The sequence below is a fragment of the Delphinus delphis genome, chromosome 15 (genome assembly GCF_949987515.2).
Source record: "Delphinus delphis chromosome 15, mDelDel1.2, whole genome shotgun sequence".
Classification (NCBI taxonomy): Eukaryota; Metazoa; Chordata; class Mammalia; order Artiodactyla; family Delphinidae; genus Delphinus; species Delphinus delphis.
In genome coordinates this window covers 47,127,778-47,149,121 of record NC_082697.1, presented here as the reverse complement: position 1 = coordinate 47,149,121, position 21,344 = coordinate 47,127,778, and the positions used below count along the sequence as shown (strand labels likewise).

The 21,344-nt window shown below is 45.4% G+C and overlaps 1 protein-coding gene across 1 annotated transcript in view; it reads left to right on the top strand.

Annotated features, from left to right (window-relative positions):
• The first annotated feature begins 1,714 nt into the window (after nucleotides 1-1,714).
• SLC24A3 (solute carrier family 24 member 3) overlaps nucleotides 1,715-21,344 on the top strand; it is a 460,336-nt gene continuing 440,706 nt past the window's right edge. Inside the window, exon 1 of the mRNA XM_060032943.1 lies at nucleotides 1,715-2,171. Within this exon, the coding sequence (XP_059888926.1) occupies nucleotides 1,715-2,171 (457 nt within the window). The remainder of the gene's footprint in view (nucleotides 2,172-21,344) is intronic.

Sequence of the window (21,344 nt, the reverse complement as noted above, 5' to 3'; positions counted from 1 at the left end):
AGCGATTTGAGTGTCTTTCCCGGTTAGTTGAATAAAGGATAGTATTCCAAACTCCTAAACTTTCCTGTCTATGTCTCTGAATGTTGACGGAGAACCACCCTCCCCCGCCTTCAGCCTGGGCAAACTTCCACGGTTTAAATCCTCCTCGGTACCTGGTAACCAACCAGAGTCGGAGTGAAGGGTCAACCACAAGGGGGTCGTAGGAGAGGTGCATCCCGGAAGACACCAGGCCGAGAAAGGAGTAAAGGAATGATACGCCCAGGAAGCGAGATCTTCCAGGCTTGTTGGGTGAAATGACCCCTCTGTGGTAAGGAAGCCACCCAGGAAGGACTGTTTTGTGCTTTGCCATCACCTGCTGTCCCCAGATGCTGTTGGGTGTCATCTGGGAGGCATGAGCCAGGAGGTCACCCACAGGTGGGAACACACTTGGACTCTGTGGGTCCTCCCAAGACCTAGGAGTGGAGAACCCTGTACAGAGCTTCCCTCCTTCCTCCTCACCTCCCGGACCATCTGCATGCAGCTAGATTTCCTGATATGACCGGACTCCACGGAGAAAGTCACCTGGATTTCAGTGATCCTCTTTTGAACAAGCCCTTCTGTTTTCAGCCCTACCTCCTCCTTGGGGCTAGATCCACCATCCCAACCAGCAGCCCAAGCCAGGTACCAGGGAGGAAGCCGGAAACCCCAGGAAGGAGGGTGGGTGTGCCTGAGACCACTAGATGTCCTCTCTGCACGGGGCACCTTCTGCAGGGCTGCAGGTGACGGCTGGAGCAGAACTGGGGGCAGAGGAGTGGGGGGATTAGGGCTCTGACCTCAGGGGTGGGGGCAGGCAGGGGCCTCCTCCCGAGGTTGGGTGGGGACCCTAGGGCCGCCTTGACCCAGGACAGGGCCAGCTGCCCACCTTCCCTCAGCCACAGCCCTGGGCTTGGTCCAGGACGATCGCGAGTGAAGTGTGAGCCCGGGCCAGAGGGGGGAGCCAGGACATCCTCAGTGAGCCAAGAGCCTCCGGGGAGTCCTGTTCCAGATCCCGAGCCGGGCGCGCAGGGGGATCCCCGCAAGGGGGCGGAGGGAAATCCAGGAGGCCCGCGGGAGGAAGCGAGCCCGGCGGCCGGGCGCGCGCACCCAAGCGCACTCGCGGCGCCCCTCTCCGGGCACAGGGTGAGGAGGGGGCCGGAGAGACCCTCGGCTCCTCTGAAAGTTTCGGGCGAACCCTTTTTCCCAGAGAGCTGCCTCTCGGCTGCGCGTGTGTCCCGAGAGGGGGCCTCCCGCGCCGGCACGAGCGCAGGACCGCGCGCGGGGCTCCCTCCCCGGCTCAGTCTCCTCCCCACGCGCCCCCTCTCCGCCGGGCTGGCCAGCGCCGCCGCGTCCCCGCCGCTGCCCCCCGCCCGCGCCCGCGCCCGAGCCCGAGCCGCCGCGTCGCCGCAGGCTGCCGCCTTGCCCCGAGCTCCCGGCGCGCTCGGCCCCGCTCGGCCCCGGCCCCGCGCGCGGACCATGGAGTAGGCGGACGGCCCCGCGACGCGCTCCCGCAGCCCGCGAGGCCGGAGCAGCCCCGGTGGCCTCGCCCGCCGGCCGCGTTGGCCCGCGGCGGGTCCTCCTCCCGCCGGTCCTCCCCGCTCCTCCTCCTCGGCTGCCGCCGCCCCCGCCTCCCGGCCGCCCCCGCCGCCCCCGCCGCGCCGCCGCCCGAGGCCGAGCGCGGACGCCGAGCGTGGGAGCCATGGAGCGCGAGGAGGACGGGGACCCCGAGCGCCGGGAGGCTGCGGCGCGGGCCGGCGGCGACAAGGAGGAGGAGGAGGAAGAGGAGGGACTGAGCGACAGCGACGACGAGGACGAAGACCGGGAGACCCGCGGCGGCCGCCAGGAGGAAGAAGAGGAGGCGGCGGCCGCCGGGCGGGAGCGCAGCGAGGACGCGCCGCCGCCGCCGCCGCCGCCGAGCGCGGAGCTGCCTCCAGCCGCCGTGCCCGCCGCGGCCGCCCGCGACCGGAGCGGCCGCCGCCCGCCGGGGCCCCAGCCGGGGCCGCTGCCCTGCCGCCCGAAGAGGATGCCGTCGCCCGACGAGGAGGAGCGCGAGCGTCGCCGGAGCCGCCGGAGGGACCTTCTGCTGAGCCAGATAGGCTTCCTGGCCCTGGTGGCGCTGCTGCTCTGGTCGCTGTCGAGCATGCAGGACCACGACGGTGAGTGCTCGCCGCCCGCCCCGAGTGGGCGCTGCGGCTCCGGCGGTGCCGGGCTCCCCGGCCGGGCCGGCGGGCGGGGGTGCCGGGCCGAGGACGCCCCCTGCCCCTCGGAGGGGCCCCGGAGGCGAGGACCACGCGGTGGGGCCGCGGCAGGCACGCTGGGCGCCTAGCTGCCCGGGGAACCCTCACCTGTGCCTCCCGGCTCTGCCCTTCCTGCCACGAGCGGGAGGGACTGGGGGCGGCGGCGGCGGCGGGGACGGTTCCCCTAAACGAGTGCCCCGTGGCCAGTAATAAAGTTGTCCTGGTGAGCTTTGGGCCCCTGTGCGCCGTGACCACCTGTGTGTACTCCTTGGCTTGTGGAGGGAGGGCTGGTTGACTGGTGAGCATACAGTTCTCGAAACCTCTCAGGCGGGATGGACCGGGTAGGAAGCTCCATCCCCGCCTTTCCAGAACAGGTGCGGGGAACTCCTGATAGGAACAAAGTGCTGGCCCCCGGCTAGGGTTTGGGACTGGTTCTCTTCCATTGACCACTCGCTGGCAAGACGGATCCCTTTTGTGGACTTGCAGCCGGGGAAGAAGCCATTAGGCTGGACTGTCCCTCATTTTGTTCACTGCTCTCAGGGTGCCCTGCGGTGGGAGCCCCCTTTACCCACAACTTTTGTCTTATTTTTGTCCTTGGCCTTTCTTGAGCTGAAATAGACCTGGTGGAGGAATGTGCTCACAACAGTTGTCCACGGTAAAGAGTTTGGACCCTGGGTGTGCAGCTGTCAAAGAAACGGAGGAAAGTCTTGGAAGAATAACTGTTGTAAAACGGTTTTATGTCCCGGCCATTCAAGTGGCACGGTTCCTGGGAAAACAGCCATGGAAATGGTCGTGAGGAAAAGCAGTCCCAGATACAGGCTTTGGTGTTAAGATAGACGGAGCTCCAATACAAGGTGTTATGAAGTGCAGAATGAAGGCATTTGGATAGTGATGGTCAAATATTTTTAAGGGTGCTATCAATTAAAATAGGGACCTCCCCCAGTTGAGTGTCTCGTGCCTGGTGGGGAAAGCAGATGGTCGGTCTTGGTCCAGGTCTTAGCCGACTTCAGCATATATGGTAAAAGGAGAGAGCCTGTCCTGGTCTTCAGTGGAGCCCTTGAGACTCCCGGGTTCTCTCCACTTCTCCTGGATCCCAGACTCTCTGGCCATGAGGACTGCCCTCAGGAAGGTGACCGTGCCGGGTGAGGGAGGCTCGACCTCTCCAAGGGCAGAGTCTGACCTGTCGAAAGCAGTTCCTGGCCGATTCTCGGAAAGAGGCTTTTCATTAACCCCCTTTTCATCTTCTCAGTTTTGATGAGTGCAAAGCCAGTCCGTACTTCATGCCACCTTTGGAAAGGGGAGTTCCAAGTCACTTACGTGCCGGCCATTTTCCTGCAGGTTGGGGTTCTCTGAGCCATCGAATTCCACCACTTTCAAGGCTACAAAAGACATTTTTCTGGATAGAGGATGTGACCCAGGTGGTTAAGTCTGTCAGTGGCAGGGGGCTGCCTGGGCCCTGGGAAAGCTGGGATGTTCAGAGGGAGGGGGTGTCAGACACTCAGCAAGCTTGAAACTTGGTGACTAGATGTCATTTGGAGATGGACAGAAATGGTCCTGGTAGGGACTCATGCACAGCCCTTTCCTCCATACCTTCCCTTGATCTGTCTTCTCCTTCCTTCCATCCACATTCTTTTTCTTTAAATTTTATTTTATTTTTCTTGGCCGCACCATGTGCTGCTCAGCATGCGGGATCTTAGTTCCCCGACCAGGGATCGAACCCGTGCCCCCTGCAGTGGAAGCACAGAGTTCTAACCACTGAACCGCCAGGGAGTCCCCATCCACATTCTCCTTCTGCCTCTCCACCCGCTCCCATAAATGTGGCGCGTGAGAAGACCCCCAGCCCAGTAACTGAAGGTAACAGTGAACGTCAGTGGGGGGAGTGTGTACCATCGGGCCGGCGGATGGCATACTAGTTGTAATTCTGTCTCAGATCACCTTTTCTTCCACTAGATATTGATAATTTCATTACACGATGCACAGCAAGATTTTGCAAGGCCCAGGTTTTTCGAGATAATTTTTTAAGATACTGATTAATGTGTGTGAATCTGCAAGTGATTATTTTGCTTGAGGGGTTGCCATTCAGCATACTTAACCATGTGAATAATGACTTTTACCCCGGAAACGTGGGGGATGCTGTACTTGAGGGTCCTTCAGTATGGCTGAAGTGTTTGGAATTTAGCCTTGTATTAAAGGCACCGTGACTTGGAGAGGCCAAGTGATTCGCTTTAGGTCACACAGCAGTTGGGGAGCAGAGGAAGAAACCAACGTGAGGTGACCTGGCTCTTTGATCCCACCTGTGTCCCCTGGTATTCATGCCACCATCTGGGTGTAGCTTTGTAATATTTATATAACCACATGGGGGGGTACCTTCATAATTATCAAAGGTGATATTTTTATTTATTCACCTTGAAAACCATGCAGTGATTAAGTGTTATTTCTCAGAAGCCTCTTTTCTAACATATATTGAGTTTTCTTTTTTTTTTAAATAAAAAGGACAGTTCTTTTACCAAACCAGAATAGAGATGTGTGGAAGTTATGTTATATAATCTTGTATAACATTTCTAATTGTATGGAATCGGAGATCCCTTTCAGGACATCTAACCAAACTCAGTATAGATTCTTTCCTGCTCAGATGGGACAGGAGCATTGTTAAGCTTAAGTCAGGAAGAATTAGCGCTGGAATCAAGAAAAATGTTAATTCTCACAACAACAAAAGCAATCATAATATTAACCGGAATTTGGCAGGCTCTTAAGTGCTGGGCCCTGGGCTAAGTCCCCTTTCTATGCGTTGCCTCCTTGAAGCTGCAGACACTTGAGCTTCCAGTGGTGGACAAGGAAAGAAGAGCCCTCGGTGCCCTATTTAGTTGTTGTTGATGAAGATCTTGGTTTTGATCTGTTTTCAGAGCCAGTTGAAATAAGGTGTCAGATTTGCTAACGCGATTTTCTTTTATTTTTTTGCAGTGTGAATGTTGTGTTGTATGTTTTGAGTAGTTTAATAAAAGTGTTTAATTTTTCTTTGCAGTAAGAAACCTGGTCCTCTTTTTCCGTAAGTGGTGCGGACAAAGCCCAGAGGTCCTAACTTGGGAGTAATTAGAGACATCCCCTCCTAAAGGTCCCTAGGGTGGTGAATAGTGAAGAAGGACAGTCATACACAGGTACATACGTATAAATTTTGAGATACTCTTTGGCTCAGCTGCTGTTGCTACATAACAGATCACCCCCAAATAGTGGTGTAAAATGACTCTTTCATGTTTTTACTCAAGGATACTTTGTGTCAGGGACTTGGTCAGGGCCTGGTGGGGATGCCTCTGTTCCGTGATGTCTGGGGCTTCAGCTGGAGACACTGAGGGCCTGGGGGACTTGGCGGCTGGGTCTGCAGTCGTTTGGAGGCAACGTCACCACCGTGTCTGGGGTTGATGAGGGTTGTTGGCTGGACCCTCAGCTGGGCTGTCAGCCGGACACCTACGTGTGGCCTCTCCACGTGCCTTGGTTGGACTTCCCCAGAGCGTGGCAGCTGGGGTGCAGGAGAACAAGGTGGACGTGCCTGGCATTTTTATGTGTCAGCCTCAGGTGCTGCGTAGTGCCACTGCCTCTATTTTCGGTTGGTTAGGGCGGCGACATATCAGCCCGAGTTCGAGGAGAGGGGACATTGATGCCACCACTTACTCCATGGAGGGTTGTCAGGATACAGGGTAAGGTGAGCACATGTGATGGGAGATGCTGTTGTGACCATCTTTGGAAAACCAGGATCTTAAAAGGATGATAACTTAGGAGTGATTGTGGACATTCCCCAAGATGGTAAGAGGCAAATAATACATACATACACACACACACACACACATATATACGTGTGTGTATGTATATGCGTGTATGTGCAGGTATGTGTATGTATGTATGCTTATATGTGCATATGTGTATTTATGAGTGTGCATGTGTGTATATGCGCATGTGTGTATGTGCGTATATGTACGTGTGTGTGTGTGTGTGTGTGTATGTGTACAATTTCTATTGAAAGACCATCCAATCATGCTGCTCGCCTTACCTGGTTGGGTCCAGAGACGACATTTGAAGAGCGGCTGCAGTGGGGATTTGAACTGCACATTTCAGTGGCAGAGCTGAGAGCTCGTATTTAGCTTTGTGGCTCCCCGCCCCTCAGAAGACCCTGACCATGACCTTTCGGTCCCTCCTGTGGCTTCCTGGGAGGGCTGGCTGGACTCTCCAGCTCTTTCTTCCCTCCCTGCCCTCCCCTGTCCGTGCATCACCACTAAGGCCTTTCTTCTGCTCCTCAGAAGGGGGATGCTTCTGGCCCTAGACCTCTAGCGCCTGCTGGTCCCACTGTTGCCACCCCAGCTAGTTCAGCCTGCATCCTTCACTTCCAGGCCCAAGAGCCTCCGGACTAGACCTGGTCCCCCACTGGCCTGTTTGCTCTCTTAACACACTGTTTTACCTTTGTAGCATTTTGTTGGCAATTATGTGTTTCTTTGGTTATGATTTGAGTACCATCTCCTCTTCACCAGAGTCTAAGCTCCAGGAGGTCAGGGATCCTGTGACCTTTCCTCACCTTTGTCACCCCATCACCCCACCCAGAGTAGATGCTCAAAAGGCATTTGTTAAGTACGGAAGCTGCTTTGATGTCCGAGCGACAGTACCTGTGATAAAACCTAGCGACTGCATATCAGAGGCCCACTTACAGGCGCACTGTATTTTCATGACTTTTAGTTCTGCCTCCAATCCAGCAAATTCAGTGTTGTTACCCATTTTTCATGGACTGACCCTGAGCTGAGAAAGGTGAGAGCCTCCATCAGAGCCACTTCATTAAGTGGCAGTGTTTGAATTCAAGCCTGCCTGCATCAGAGCTGCGTGCCTCTGCGTCCCTAGCCCCAGCCTAGGAGGACTCGAATAGAAAATGGGAATCACACTGCCTTTTTCAGTTGACTCGGGAGTAAGGGAGTAACAGAAGGTTGCTTTCATAGAAGCAGTATTTTAGAAAAACATTCCTTTTCAACCTTTTCTATTTTCTGCCTAAACATATATAGATGTGTCTCCTTCCTCCTGGCTTTTCTTAGCTGCTCATCAACCCAGATTTTTCTCAAAGATTTCCTCCCCTTGTGAGCCTTAAATCCTTGTGGGAAGATTTTTTTTTACCCTGGAGGGTTGGCAAAGCCAAAAGAATTGCAAAACCAGCCATTTGCTAAGGATTCCAAGGCCTGGTGGAAGTTGGCTGATAGGATAGGATTTTGGCAACGCTCTTTTTCCTTAAGGAGATTTCTCTTCCTTGAGCAAAACAATTTCAGAGGGGGAAATAACAGTATGTAGACTTTTATAATGAGGGAACTAAGGTCCGGGGAGTTCAGAAAATGTCCCTGAAGTCGCAGAGCCAATGGGTAGTCCTGCCAAGAAGGGAATTCGAGTTTTCTCGCCTCTTCCTGCCTTCAGTTTCTGTAGAGCTTATTTGGCAGTGGTTTTTGTTTCTCGTTTGCAGTGGTCTCAAACATGGTGTCCTCGTGTGGGATTTGAGAATTTCAAGGATTGAGGATTCAGTGGAAGAAGGTTTTCTGTGAGTGAAGCGGTGATGGGTATCTTTGGGCAGTTTAAACCATGGAGTCATGATTTCCCAGACTTGGATGGCATCTTCCAGACTTCCTCCTCCTGTTAGGTCTCAGTCTACCTGCTGTTCTCTCTTCATCCTCATCCCTGGGCTGGTTATGCTCTTCACTGTTGTGCGTCCTGGGGGCTTCACCCTCCCTCACTGGTCTTCCCAACCCTGCCCCGACCTTTGTAAACGGTCCCTTATGAAATTCCCTTAACAGCAGCAGTTTCTTCCCAGACCCAACTGGTGTAAGATACAGGGACCTTCTCTCCTTCATTCAGTAAACATGTGGCTGGGGTGACAGCTGTGTCTGAGACGGATACCCAGAGTATCCTCGTGGTGCTCAGACTTTAGTGGGAAGAGAGGCATTGAACGACTAATTTTCAAGAATTATGAGAAATACAACATGGCATGGAGGAGATGCTGGTGATCAGGAGAAGCTGGAACCTGGAAAATAAAGGAATTAGGTTGGTGAAGAATGGAAAACAAAAACAAACTTATAGAAAAATAGGTAAAAGAAATGGGAAGGGAATTTGCAAAACCAACCAAACAAATTGCAAATGGCCAAGAGGCACAAGTAAAAATCCTCAGCCTTGATAGTAACCAGAGATATCTAAATTTTAAAATTATGGGTTATCATTTTTCAATATCAGACTAGCAAAAATGAAAATGAAGTGTTGGCAAAGGTGCAAGGGAGACCACTTCTCTCATTTACTGCAGGTGAAGATGTAAATACATTGGTACCCAGCATGGTGGGAGACTGCGGCAGGTTGATCAGGTGTTAGGCACAGACCCTCCATGAAGCCTCAACCTTTTAACGAGATCCATGTGTAGAAAGGGGAGAGGTGGGATGAGAATGCTAGTGCAGGGGTATTTGAGACTTGGATAGAAATGCAGCTTGCCTGGACCCGTCCGTGACCATGGAGCAGGTTGGTCCTGACCCTGTGAATCTAGAGCGTAGAGTTTAGCTGAGTGTTCCAGGGAACAGGGGAAGGGCCCTCGTCATTTCTGGAGCTGTCCAGACCCATACAAGTTGCTTATTCAAATGGTGAGATCAGCCATTATTCTCGCTTGTCAGTCACTCTTCATTTCTGGGAGAGGGGGAACAGATAAAGTCAGCTCATCAGTGACCTAGTTCAGGGGAATTTCGCATTGCAACTTTGTATTTTTCTTTTCATTTTTCTCTTTGTGCTTTCTGCATTGTTTGGCCTGAGCAGAAGTCATTTTCACTTTGGTGACATGAAACTGAACTTGTGAAGGACAGGAAGTAACAAACAGGTTTCTTGTGCAAAATTTTGACCTAAGAACAAAGGGCATGGGCGACCAGTAGAAAGGGGGCGTCACAGTGGACATCAAGAACTCACAAGCACCATTTTTTTATGTATTCTTTTTCAGATTCTTTTCCATTATAGTTTATTCCAAGATATTGAATATAATTCCCTGTGCATTACAGTGGGACCTTGTTGTTTATTTTATAAATAGTAGTCTGTATCTGTTAATCCCATACTCCTAATTTATCCCTCCCCCAGCCCGTTGCCCCTTTGATAACCATAAGTTTGTTTTCTGTGTTTGTGAGCCTGTTTCTGTTTTGTAAATAAGTTCATTTGTATCTTTTTTTTAGATTTCACATATAAGTGATATTAAATGATACTTGTCTTTCTCTGTTTGGCTTACTTCACTTAGTATGATAATCTCTGAGTCTATCCATGTTGCTGCAAATGGCATTATTTCATTCTTTTTAATGGCTGAGTAGTATTCCATTGTATATATCGACATCTTTATCCACTACTCTACTGGACATTTAGGTTGTTTCCACGTCTTGGCTGTTGCAAATAGTGCTGCAGTGAACACTGGGGTGCATGTATCTTTTCGAATTAGCATTTTCTCCAGTTATATGCCCAAGAGTGGGATTGCTGGATCATGGGGTAACTCTGTTTTTAGTTTTTTTTATTAGTGCCATTTTTAAGAAAGAACATGAAATACACATTTTTGGGCATTTTGACTTCGATTACTGGTAGGACATCTAGGTGGAATATAGCTGATGATTGAAAGTCAAGATGATAAGTAGTTGCTACAGATAAAGGTCTGTGAGGTTATGCATGGGGGTGAAAATTGTACCTTTGGTTAGTTCTGTGGGTCTCAATCTTCTGTGCCTGTTGTAATCACCGGGGAACTGTAAACCTCACGTCTGGGTCCTGCCCCCCCAGGGATTGTGATGTTATGCTCCCAATGTCCTGCCCCCACAGGGATTGTGATGTTATGCTCCCAATGTAGCCTGGGCATTGGGATTTTCCTGGAACTCACACATGTGTCTTTCTTGGTTTATTCCTTTATTTTTGGTATGCAGTTTTGGGATCACACACTCATGGTGCCTCCTAAGACAGGGGGTGTGGAAATAACAAAACAAAGGTTTGAGACATTGTGGACTTGAAAATATATTAATTCTATCCCCACACTTAGAAGATCTTTAGGTTGCATCAGGGGTTTGGGTTGGAGCACATTTGCTTTAGAATTTTGAAGGCATGGCTCTTCCAGCCTCTGGTGTTGCCTCTGAGAAGTCTGACGCTGTCCTAGTTTTTAATTGTTTGGTATGAAACCTGTTTTTTCCCCTCTAAAAGCATGTGTGCTCTTTGCTTTGTTCCTGATGTTCAGTCATATCACAATTAGATGACTGTTGAGGTTCTGTTTTCACGCATTTTCCTGGGTACACTTGCTTGGTTCTTTTAATCTGGAAACTTAGTCCTTCAGGTCTGGGAACTTGTCTTTTGTTATTTCCTCCATCCTAAATTCTCTCTTTACTCTTTCTGGATTACCTATTATTTGGGTGTTTGACTTCCTGCATTGATCTTCTGATTTTCTTATCTCTTCTCTCCTGTTTCTTTCTCATCCTTTTACTCTAATTTCTTTAGGTTTTCTTAGCCATACCTTCTAATTCTTATGCTGAGCTTTTGATTTCTGCTGTCATATTTTTAACTTCCAAGAGCTCCTTTTTCCTCTGAAAATTATTTTTAGTACCATCCTGTTCTGCCTCATCAATACAGTATAATTTCTTATATCCCAAAGTGTTTGTGTGTCTGTATGTGTGTGTGTGTGTGTATATATATATATATATATACACATATATATATATTTATTTATTTATTTATATTTTGCAGTACACGGGCCTCTCACTGTTGTGGCCTCTCCCGTTGTGGAGCACAGGCTCTAGGCGCGCAGGCTCAGGAGCCATGGCTCACGGGCCCAGCCACTCCGCGGCATGTGGGATCCTCCCGGACCGGGGCACGAACCCGTGTCCCCTGCATCGGCAGGCAGACTCTCAACCACTGCACCACCAGGGAAGCCCCCCAAAGTACATTAATAGTAGTCTTCGAGGTTTTCTTTTCTTTGTATGGACTCTCTCCAAGTTGCTGTTGTCTGTTTGTTGTTATTTTTCATATTATGTGCTTTCTTCTTATGTCAAGGGATCGTTGGCCTCTACTCATATTTAAGTGAGGCCATTAACAAGAGGATTGGGAACTATGCACATAGGAGGGTCTGCTCATGGTGCCTCTGTAAGGTGATCTGACTGGGCCATGTCACTGGGCAATGCTCCTTTCTCTAGTTTTAGATCTTTATCATGGGGTGGTGAGATTTCCCAGAGGAGGGTCACCCAGTGCCCTGTCCTGTGGGCAAAGACCTGGTTACTTCCGTGAATCCAGTGGAGATGAAGTGGGGGTTGTGTGTATGTAGGGGGTCGTTCAGCAGAAACACTTCTATACTCAAGGGCAGTTGTGAGTATGAAGGAGCTGACAATTTATTTTGATACATTGCAGGACCATCCCAAGCTGCTTGAAGTCTCCCTCCCTCCCTCCTCTCCTCCCTTCCTGCCCTCCTCCTTTTCTTTCTTTTAACTCTTATGCACATGAAACTGGTAAGAATTGTTGCCTCCTGGGATGGCTAATGGTCAGGGTAGGGGGAAGGCATAGTTTTTTACCATATCCTTTTTTATTAATTGAATTTTCTGTGTAGGGATAATTGTAGACTCACTGCAGTTGTAAGAGAGAATACAAAGAGATCCCTTGTATGTTTCCTCCGATAGTAACATTCTTGCAAAACTTGAGTATAATGTCATAACCAGAGTAGCAACAGTGATGCAACCCACGAACTTTATTCAGATTTCCCGTTTCTTTTTCCAGTGCATGTGCGCCCACCTGCGTGTGTGTATTACATTCTATCCAGTTTTATCACCTGTGTAGGTTCCTGTAACCAACCCAGTCAAAATATTGGACTGATTCAACATCACAAGGATAACTTGTGTTGCCCTTTTATAACCACACACACTTCATGTACCTTTTTGTACAAAAGGAACAGTCATGTTAAGTAACTCCTATCACCTACTCCCAAAATAAAGCTAATTAGAAAATTATAACTTTAATAATTAAGGGAGAGATTGAAGACGGCAGAGGAGTAAGATGTGGAGATCACCTTTCTCCCCACAAATACATCAGAAATACACCTACATGTGGAATAGTTCCTACAGAACACCTACTGAACGCTGGCAGAAGACCTCAGACTTCCCAAAAGGCAAGAAACTCCCCACATACCTGGCCGTGTGGCTGACAGAGTCTTGGAGCTCCAGCCTGGTGTCAGGCCTGAGCCCCTGAGGTGGGAGAGCCAAATTCAGGACATCGGTTCACCAGAGACCTCCCTGCCCCACGTAATAGCAAACGACGAAAGCTCTCTCAGAGATCTCCATCTCAACGCTAAGACTCAGCTGCACTCCACGACCAGCAAGCTACAGTGCTGGACATCCTATGCCAAACAACTAGCAAGACAGGAACACAACCCCACCTATTAGCAGAGAGGCTGCCTAAAATAATAATAAGTTCACAGACACCCCAAAACATACCACCGGACGTGGTCCTGCCCATCAGAAAGAAAAGATCCAGCCTTATCCACCAGAACACAGGCACCAGTCTCCTCCACCAGGAAGCCTACACAACCCACTGAACCAACCTCACCCACTGGGGGCAGACACCAAAAACAACGGGAACTACGAACCTGCAGCCTGCAAAAAGGAAACCCCAAACACAGTAAGTTAAGCAAAATGAGAAGGCAGAAAAATATACAGCAGATGAAGGAGCAAGGTAAAAACCCAGCAGACCAAACAAATGAAGAGGAAATAGGCAGTCTACCTGAAAAAGAATTCAGAGTAATGATACTAAAGATGATCCAAAATCTTGGAAATAGAGTGGAGAAAATACAAGAAACGTTTAACAAGAACCTGGAAGAACTAAAGAGCAAACAATGATGAACAACACAATAAATGAAATTTAAAATTCTCTAGACGGAATCAATAGCAGAATAACTGAGGCAGAAGAACGGATAAGTGACCTGGAAGATAAAATAGTGGAAATAACTACTGCAGAGCAGAATAAAGAAAAAAGAATGAAAACGATTGAGGACAGTCTCAGAGACCTCTGGGACAACATCAAATGGACCAACATTTGAATTATAGGGCTCCCAGAAGAAGAAGAGAAAAAGAAAGGGACTGAGAAAATATTTGAAGAGATTATAGTTGAAAACTTCCCTTATATGGGAAAGGAAATAGTCAATCAAGTCCAGGAAGCACTGAGAGTCCCATACAGGATAAATCCAAGGAAAAACATGCCAAGACACATATAAATCAAGCTACCAAAAATTAAATACAAAGAAAAAATATTAAAAGCAGCAAGGGAAAAGCAACAAATAACATACAAGGGAATCCCCATAAGGTTAACAGCTGATCTTTCAGCAGAAACTCTGCAGGCCAGAAGGGAGTGGCAGGACATATTTAAAGTGATGAAAGAGAAGAACCTACAACCAAGATTACTCTACCCCACAAGGATCTTGTTCAGATTCAACGGAGAAATCAAAAGCTTTACAAGCAAGGAAAAGCTAAGAGAATTCAGCACCACGAAACCAGCTTTAAAACAACTGCTAAAGGAACTTCTCTAGGCAGGAAGCACAAGAGAAGGAAAAGACCTATAATAACAAACACAAAACAATTAAGAAAATGGTAATAGGAACATACATATCGATAACTGCCTTAAAGGTAAATGGATTAAATGCTCCAACCAAAAGACATAGACTGGCTGAATGGATACAGAAACAAGACCCATATATATGCTGTCTACAGGAGACCCTCTTCAGTCCTAGGGACACATACAGACTGAAAGTGAGGGGATGGAAAAAGATATTCCATGCAAATGGAAATCATAAGCTGGAGTAGCAATTCTCATATCAGACAAAATAGACTTTATTAAAATAAAGACTATTACAAGAGACAAGGAAGGACACTACATAATGATCAAGGGGTCTTTCTAAGAAGAAGATATAACAGTTGTAAGTATTTATGCACCCAGCATAGGAGCACCTCAATACTTAAGGCAAATGCTAACAGCCATAAAAGGGGAAATCGACAGTAACACAATCATAATAGGGGACTTTAACACCCCACTTTCACCAATGGACAGATCATCCAAAATGAAAATAAATAAGGAAACACAAGCTTTAAATGATACATTAAATAAGATGGACTTAATTGATATTTATAGGACATTCCATCCAAAAACAACAGAATACACTTTCTTCTCAAGGGCTCATGGAACATTCTCCAGAATAGATCACATCTTGGGTCACAAATCAAGCCTTGGTAAATTTAAGAAAATTGAAATCGTATGAAGTATCTTTTCCGACCATAACGCTATGAGATTACAGGAAAAAATCTGTAAAAAATACAAACACATGGAGGCTAAACAATACACTACTAAATAACGAAGAGATCACTGAAGAAATCAAAAAATACCTAGAAACAAATGACAATGAGAACATGATGACCCAAAATCTATGGGTTGCAGCAAAAGCAGTTCTAAGAGGCAAGTTTATAGCAATACAATCCTACCTCAAGAAACAAGAAACATCTCCAACAACCTAACTGACACCTAAAACAATTATAGAAAGAAGAACAAAAACCCCCCAAAGTTAGCAGAAGAAATCATAAAGATCAGATGAGAAATAAATGAAAAAGAAATGAAGGAAACAATAGCTAAGATCAGTAAAACTAAAAGCTGGTTCTTTGAGAAGATAAACAAAATTGATAAACCATTAGCCAGACTCATCAAGAAAAAAAGGGAGAAAACTCAAATCAAAGAATTAGAAATGAAAAAGTAACAACTGACAGTGCAGAAATACAAAGGATCAGAGAGATTACTACAAGCAACTCTATGCCAATAAAATGGACAACCTGGATGAAATGGACAAATTCTTAGATAAACACAACCTCCTGAGGCTGAACCAGGAAGAAATAGAAAATATAAACAGACCAATCACAAACACTGAAATTGAAACTGTGATAAAAATCTTCCAACAAACAAAAGTCCAGGAACAGATGGATTCACAGGCGAATTCTGTCAAACATTTAGAGAAGAGGTAACACCTATCCTTCTCAAACTCTTCCAGAATATAGCAGAGGGAGGAACACTCCCAAACTCATTCTACGAGGCCACCATCACCCTGAGACCAAAACCAAAGGTGTCACAAAAAAAGAAAACTACAGGCCAATATCACCGATGAACATAGATGCAAAAATCCTCAACAAAATACTAGCAGGCAGAATCCAACAGCACATTAAAAGGATCATACACCATGATCAAGTGGGGTTTATCCCAGGAATGCAAGGATTCTTCAATATATGCAAATCAATCAATGTGATAAACCATCTTACCAAAATGAAGGATAAAAACCATATGATCATCTCAGTAGATGCAGAAAAAGCTTTTGGCAAAATTCAACACCCATTTATGATAAAAACTCTCCAGGTGGGCTTCCCTGGTGGCACAGTGGTTGAGAGTCCACCTGCCGATGCAGGGGACACGGGTTTGTACCCTGGTCCAGGAGGATCCCACATGCCGCGGAGTGGCTGGGCCCGTGAGCCATGGCCGCTGGGCCTGCGCGTCTGGAGCCTGTGCTCCGTAACAAGGGGGGGCCACAACAGTGAGAGGCCTGCGTACCACAAATAAAACAAACAAACAAAAAACTCTCCAGAAAGTAGGTATAGAGGGAACTTACCTCAACATAATAAAGGCCGTATATGACAAACCCACAGCCAACATCATTCTCAATGGTGAAAAACTGAAACCATTTCCAGTAAGATCAGGAACAAGACAAGGTTTCCCACTATCACCACTATTATTCGACATAGTTTTTGAAGTTTTAGCCACAGCAATCAGAGAAGAAAAAGCAATAAAAGGAATTCAACTCAGAAAAGGAGAAGTAAAACTGTCACTGTTTGCAGATGGTACTATACATAGAGAATCCCAAATATGCTACCAGAAAACTACTAGAGCTAATCAAAGAATTTGGTAAAGTAGCAGGATACAAAATTAATGCACAGAAATCTCTTGCATTCCTATACACTAATGATGAAAATTCTGAAAGAGAAATTAAGGAAACACTCCCATTTATCATTGCAACATAAAGAATAAAATACCTAGGAATAAAGCTACCTATGGAGACAAAAGACCTGTATGCAGAAAACTGTAAGACACTGATGAAAGAAAATAAAGATGATACAAACAGATGGAGAGATATACCATGTTCTTGGATTGGAAGAATCAACATTGTGAAAATGACTCTACTACCCAAAGCAATCTACAGATTCAGTGCAATCCCTATCAAACTACTAATGGCATTTTTCACAGAACTAGAATAAAAAATTTCACAATTTGTATGGAAACACAAAAGACCCCGAATAGCCAAAGCAATCTTGAGAAAGAAAAACGGAGCTGGAGGAATCAGACTCCCTGACTTCAGACTATACTACAAAGCTGCAGTAATCAAGACAATATGGTACTGTAACTAAAACAGAAATATAGGTCAATGGAACAGGATAGAAAGCCCAGAGATAAACCCACACAGATATGGTCACCTTATCTTTGATAAAGGAGGCAAAAATATACAATGGAGAAAAGACAGCCTCTTCAATACGTGGTGCTGGGATAACTGGACAGCTACATGTAAAAGAATGAAATTAGAACACTTCCTAACACCAAGCACAAAAATAAGCTCAGAATGGATTAAAGAACTAAATATAAGGCCAGACACTATAATACTCTTAGAGGAAAACATAGGCGGAACACTCTATGGCTTAACATCACAGCAAGATCCTTTTTGACCCACCTCCTAGAGAAATGGAAATAAAAACAATAAAAATTGGGACCTAATGAAACTTCAAAGCTTTTGCACAGCAAAGGAAACCATAAACATGCCGAAAAGACAACCCTCGGAATAGGAGAAAATATTTGCAAGTGAAGCAACTGACAAAGGATTAATCTCCAAAATATACAGGCAGCTCATACAGCTCAATATCAAAAAAACAAACAACCGAATCCAAAAATGGGGAGAAGATCTAAATAGACATTTCTCCAAAGAAGATATACAGATTGCCAACAAACACATGAAAGGATGCTCAACATCACTAATCATTAGAGAAACGCAAATCAAAACTACAGTGCGGTATCACCTCATACCAGTCAGAATGGCCATCATCAAAAAATCTACAAACAATAAATGCTGGAGAGGGTGTGGAGAAAAGGGAACCCTCTTGCACTGTTGGTAGGAATGTAAATTGATACAGCCACTATGGAGAACAGTATGGAGGTTCCTTAAAAAACTACAAATAGAACTACGACCCAGCAATCCCACTACTGGGCATATACCCTGAGAAAACCATAATTCAAAAAGAGTCATGTACCCCAATGTTCATTGCAGCACTGTTTACAATAGCCAGGACGTGGAAGCAACCTAAGTGTCCATCGACAGATGAATGGATAAAGAAGCTGTGGCACATATATACAATGGAATATTACTCAGCCATAAAAAGAAACAAAGTTGAGTTATTTGTAGTGAGGTGGATGGACCTAGAGTGTGTCATACAGAGTGAAGTAAGTTAGAAAGAGAAAAACAAATACCGTATGCTAACACATGTATATGGAATCTAAAAAAAAAAAAATGGTTACGAAGAACGTAGGGGCAGGACAGGAATAAAGACGCAGATGTAGAGAATGGGCTTGAGGACACGGGGAGGGGGAGGGGTAAGCTGGGACGAAGTGAGAGAGTGGCATGGACACATATACACTACCAAATGTGAAATAGATAGCCAGTGGGAAGCAGCTGCATAGCACAGGGAGATCAGCTCGGTGTTTTGTGATCACCTAGAGGGGTGGTATAGGGAGGGTGGGAGGGAGATGCAAGAGGGAGGAGATATGGGGATATATATTTATATATAGCTGACTCACCTTGTTATACAGCAGAACCTAGCATACCATTGTAAAGCAATTATACTCCAATAAAGATGTTAAAAAAAAAAGAAAAAAGAAAAGAATTAAGGGAAATTCCACCACCAGTAATGTTGTTCTACTCCAAAGACTGCTTATAAGTTTTGGGAGGGGAGACAAGTGTAAAGAAGGTCAGTTTGCATTAGTGAAGTTAGGTCGGACGTTGGTGGGTGGTTCTCAATCCCTGCAGTTCGATTACTTTCAGGTACAGTAACCGGAGCTAACTGCCAGATAAAGGCCATGCACGGCTAGCTAACAGTTTCCTTGATGAATAATTTTTTCTGTCATTTGCACAATATTTCCGAATGAATGCTCTGTGAAAATAGTTCACTCAAGTACTTTGTTCCTCCAAGTAGTTTAGATGCTCTTTGAAACACTGCTTTCACCATTATTTGTTGGCTGTTGTAGAATATTGGAGATGGAAATCTTTGGGACCTTGTATTTTCACATCTGATTTTATGTTTGAGGAAACTCATGTGAAGGAGAATTTAAATTGGGGCCAGAACCCTGGTTTTCTGACTCGTTGCTTAGTAAATACTTAGGAAAAAAATAGCAGAAAGGTCACATCAGAAATATATATAATGCAGATTGCCTGGGTGAAATTATTTCAAATTCAGGAATGTTTTTGAATTGCTGGCATTTTGCTGGGAATTATATGGCATGCAGTGTGGTCACTAAATGGGGAAAATGAGGGAATTTTTGCGTGAGCTACTTCCTGTAGCAAATAAGAGACTTGTTTACTCAGAAATATTGGTTCTCGGGGCACTCTTAGCTTGCTTTAGGAGGCAGTTAACATTTTGGCTTACCTTCTACCTGGGTAGTCACCTCATATAGCCGTGAGAATGATTGGTCGTTTTGGAAATTAGTATCCATTGATTTTTCTTGTTAGGGGTCTTTGAGTTTACAAGATTTCCACTATTTTCATCCCTGATGTTGTAATTCTAGTCTGTGATCTGCACATGAGTTCCAAAGAAAGCAAAGTTTCCTAGGACCTTAACAACCCTGGCTTTGAAAATCTGATAGTAATGACCTGCTGTGTGGGATTTTATGGTTTGATCCTTTGAAATCACAAATGTTTGTTGGCGTATGTGCAGAAAGAAAACTCATTGAACCTACTTTTGATAAATCTGGGCATGAGGACAGGTCAGTTTCAGTGTTTTCCAACATTGTGGTATACTTCCTCTCTTACATATTTTAAAATTGATGTAATACTGTACATAGTGTCTTGAATCCTGCTTTTAAAATTAAAAGCAACTAACATATAGTGGAACTGACTGACAGGATGCAGAACAGAAATATCACCCCTCAAAACTCCCTCAAACTATCCCTTTGTAATCACACCCTCCCCCATTCCTAAACCCCTTGTTTTCTGTTCACTATAGTTTTTAGAATGTCATACAAATGGAATTCTACAGTATGTAATGTTTTGACACTGGAGTCCTAGTTTGTTGAGACTTTTTATCAGAGGTGGGTATTGAAGTTCATCACATGCTTTTTCTGCATTAAATGGTTTGATCCCATGGTTTTTCTTCTTCAGACGGTTAATATGGTGACAAGGGTGTGTTTTTCATGGTATATCTTCCTGGATTTGAATTGATCATATTTTCTTGAGGACTTTTGCATCTGTGATCACCCAGGATATTAGCCTAGTTTTCTTTTCTTGTACTATCTTTATCTGGTTTTGCTGGGCCCATACAATGAAATAGGAGGTATTTCCTTCTCTTTTATTTTCTGGAAAAGGTTGTGTAGTGTTGGTGGAGTCTGCTTTTTAACTTATCATAAACATTTCTCTATGGCATCAAACTTTAAAATTAATTTTTAATGTCTGCATATTATTAAAAATCACAATATTTCTTAGTATTATGTGACATTTATTATATATTATATATTTATTACATATAAATATATGTGTATATATATAATACTTATTACATATTAAGTGACATCTATTGAACACTGTTCAGTGTTTGGGGCACTGTTCTAAGTGCTTTACCTGTACCAATGGAGTTGGTACAATTATTATCGCCATTTTACATTCAAAGAAAAGTAAGGCACAAAGAGTTTAAGTCAGTTGCTCAAGCTCACAAAATTTCTATGTGGCCAAGCAGGATATGAACTCAGGCTGTTTGATTCCCCATCTCATGGTTTTGACTATGACATTGTACCCTCTGATTATATCAGAATTTGTTTTTTAGGCCTCCCTTAGAGATATTTAGGTATTTTCCATGTCCTCACTGTGATGAATCTTCTTGTCCTGACGTGTTTGATAATCTCTGACAGACTCTTTAGGTGGGATTCCTAGAAGTGCTGTTTCAGTGTCAAAGTGCGTGCCTGTTGTAAAGGCTAACACACACCGCTGTATAACTTGCCAGGAATTTGAACGAGTTAGAAATTCCAACAGCCCTATTTGAGAGTGCTCAGTTTAGTGTTCTCTGCCAGAATTATTATGGTTATTTTATGTATTTTAAATTCAGTTTGATTGCAGAGAGACAGTATCTCATTGCTTTAGTTTGCCTTCTTTACTAGTAAAACTGAATATTTTTAAAGATCATTATTGGTCATTTATATTTTTTTCCTTGTGAGAAAAATTTGTTCCTGTCAGTTCTCCATTTTTTTTCCTAGTGGAATAACTGTGTTTTTCTTAGTGATTTGTTTGAGTTCTTTATATATTCTGTATATAAATCTTTTATCCTATCTCATAAGTTTTGCCTGGATTTTTGGCATACAGAAGAAATTATTTTTATCTAGTCAAAATGCTCTCTCTTTTCCCTTGTATTATTTTCATTGTTTTATTCTCAGATCCAGGATCTCAATTATATATATATATTAAAAAAAATAAATTTATTTATTTTACTTATTTTTATTTTTGGCTGTGTTGGGTCTTCATTGCTGTGCGCGGGCTTTCTCTAGTTGCGGCGAGATGGGGCTACTCTTTGTTATGGTGCGCGGGCTTCTCACTGCGATGGCTTCTCTTGTTGCGGAGCACGGGCTTTAGGCACGCGGGCTTCAGTAGTTGTGGCACGTGGGCTCAGTAGTTGTGGCTCACAGGTTGTAGAGCACAGGCTCAGTAGTTGTGGTGCACGGGCTTAGTTGCTCTGTGACATGTGGCATCTTCCTGCACCAGGGCTCGAACCCGTGTCCCCTGCA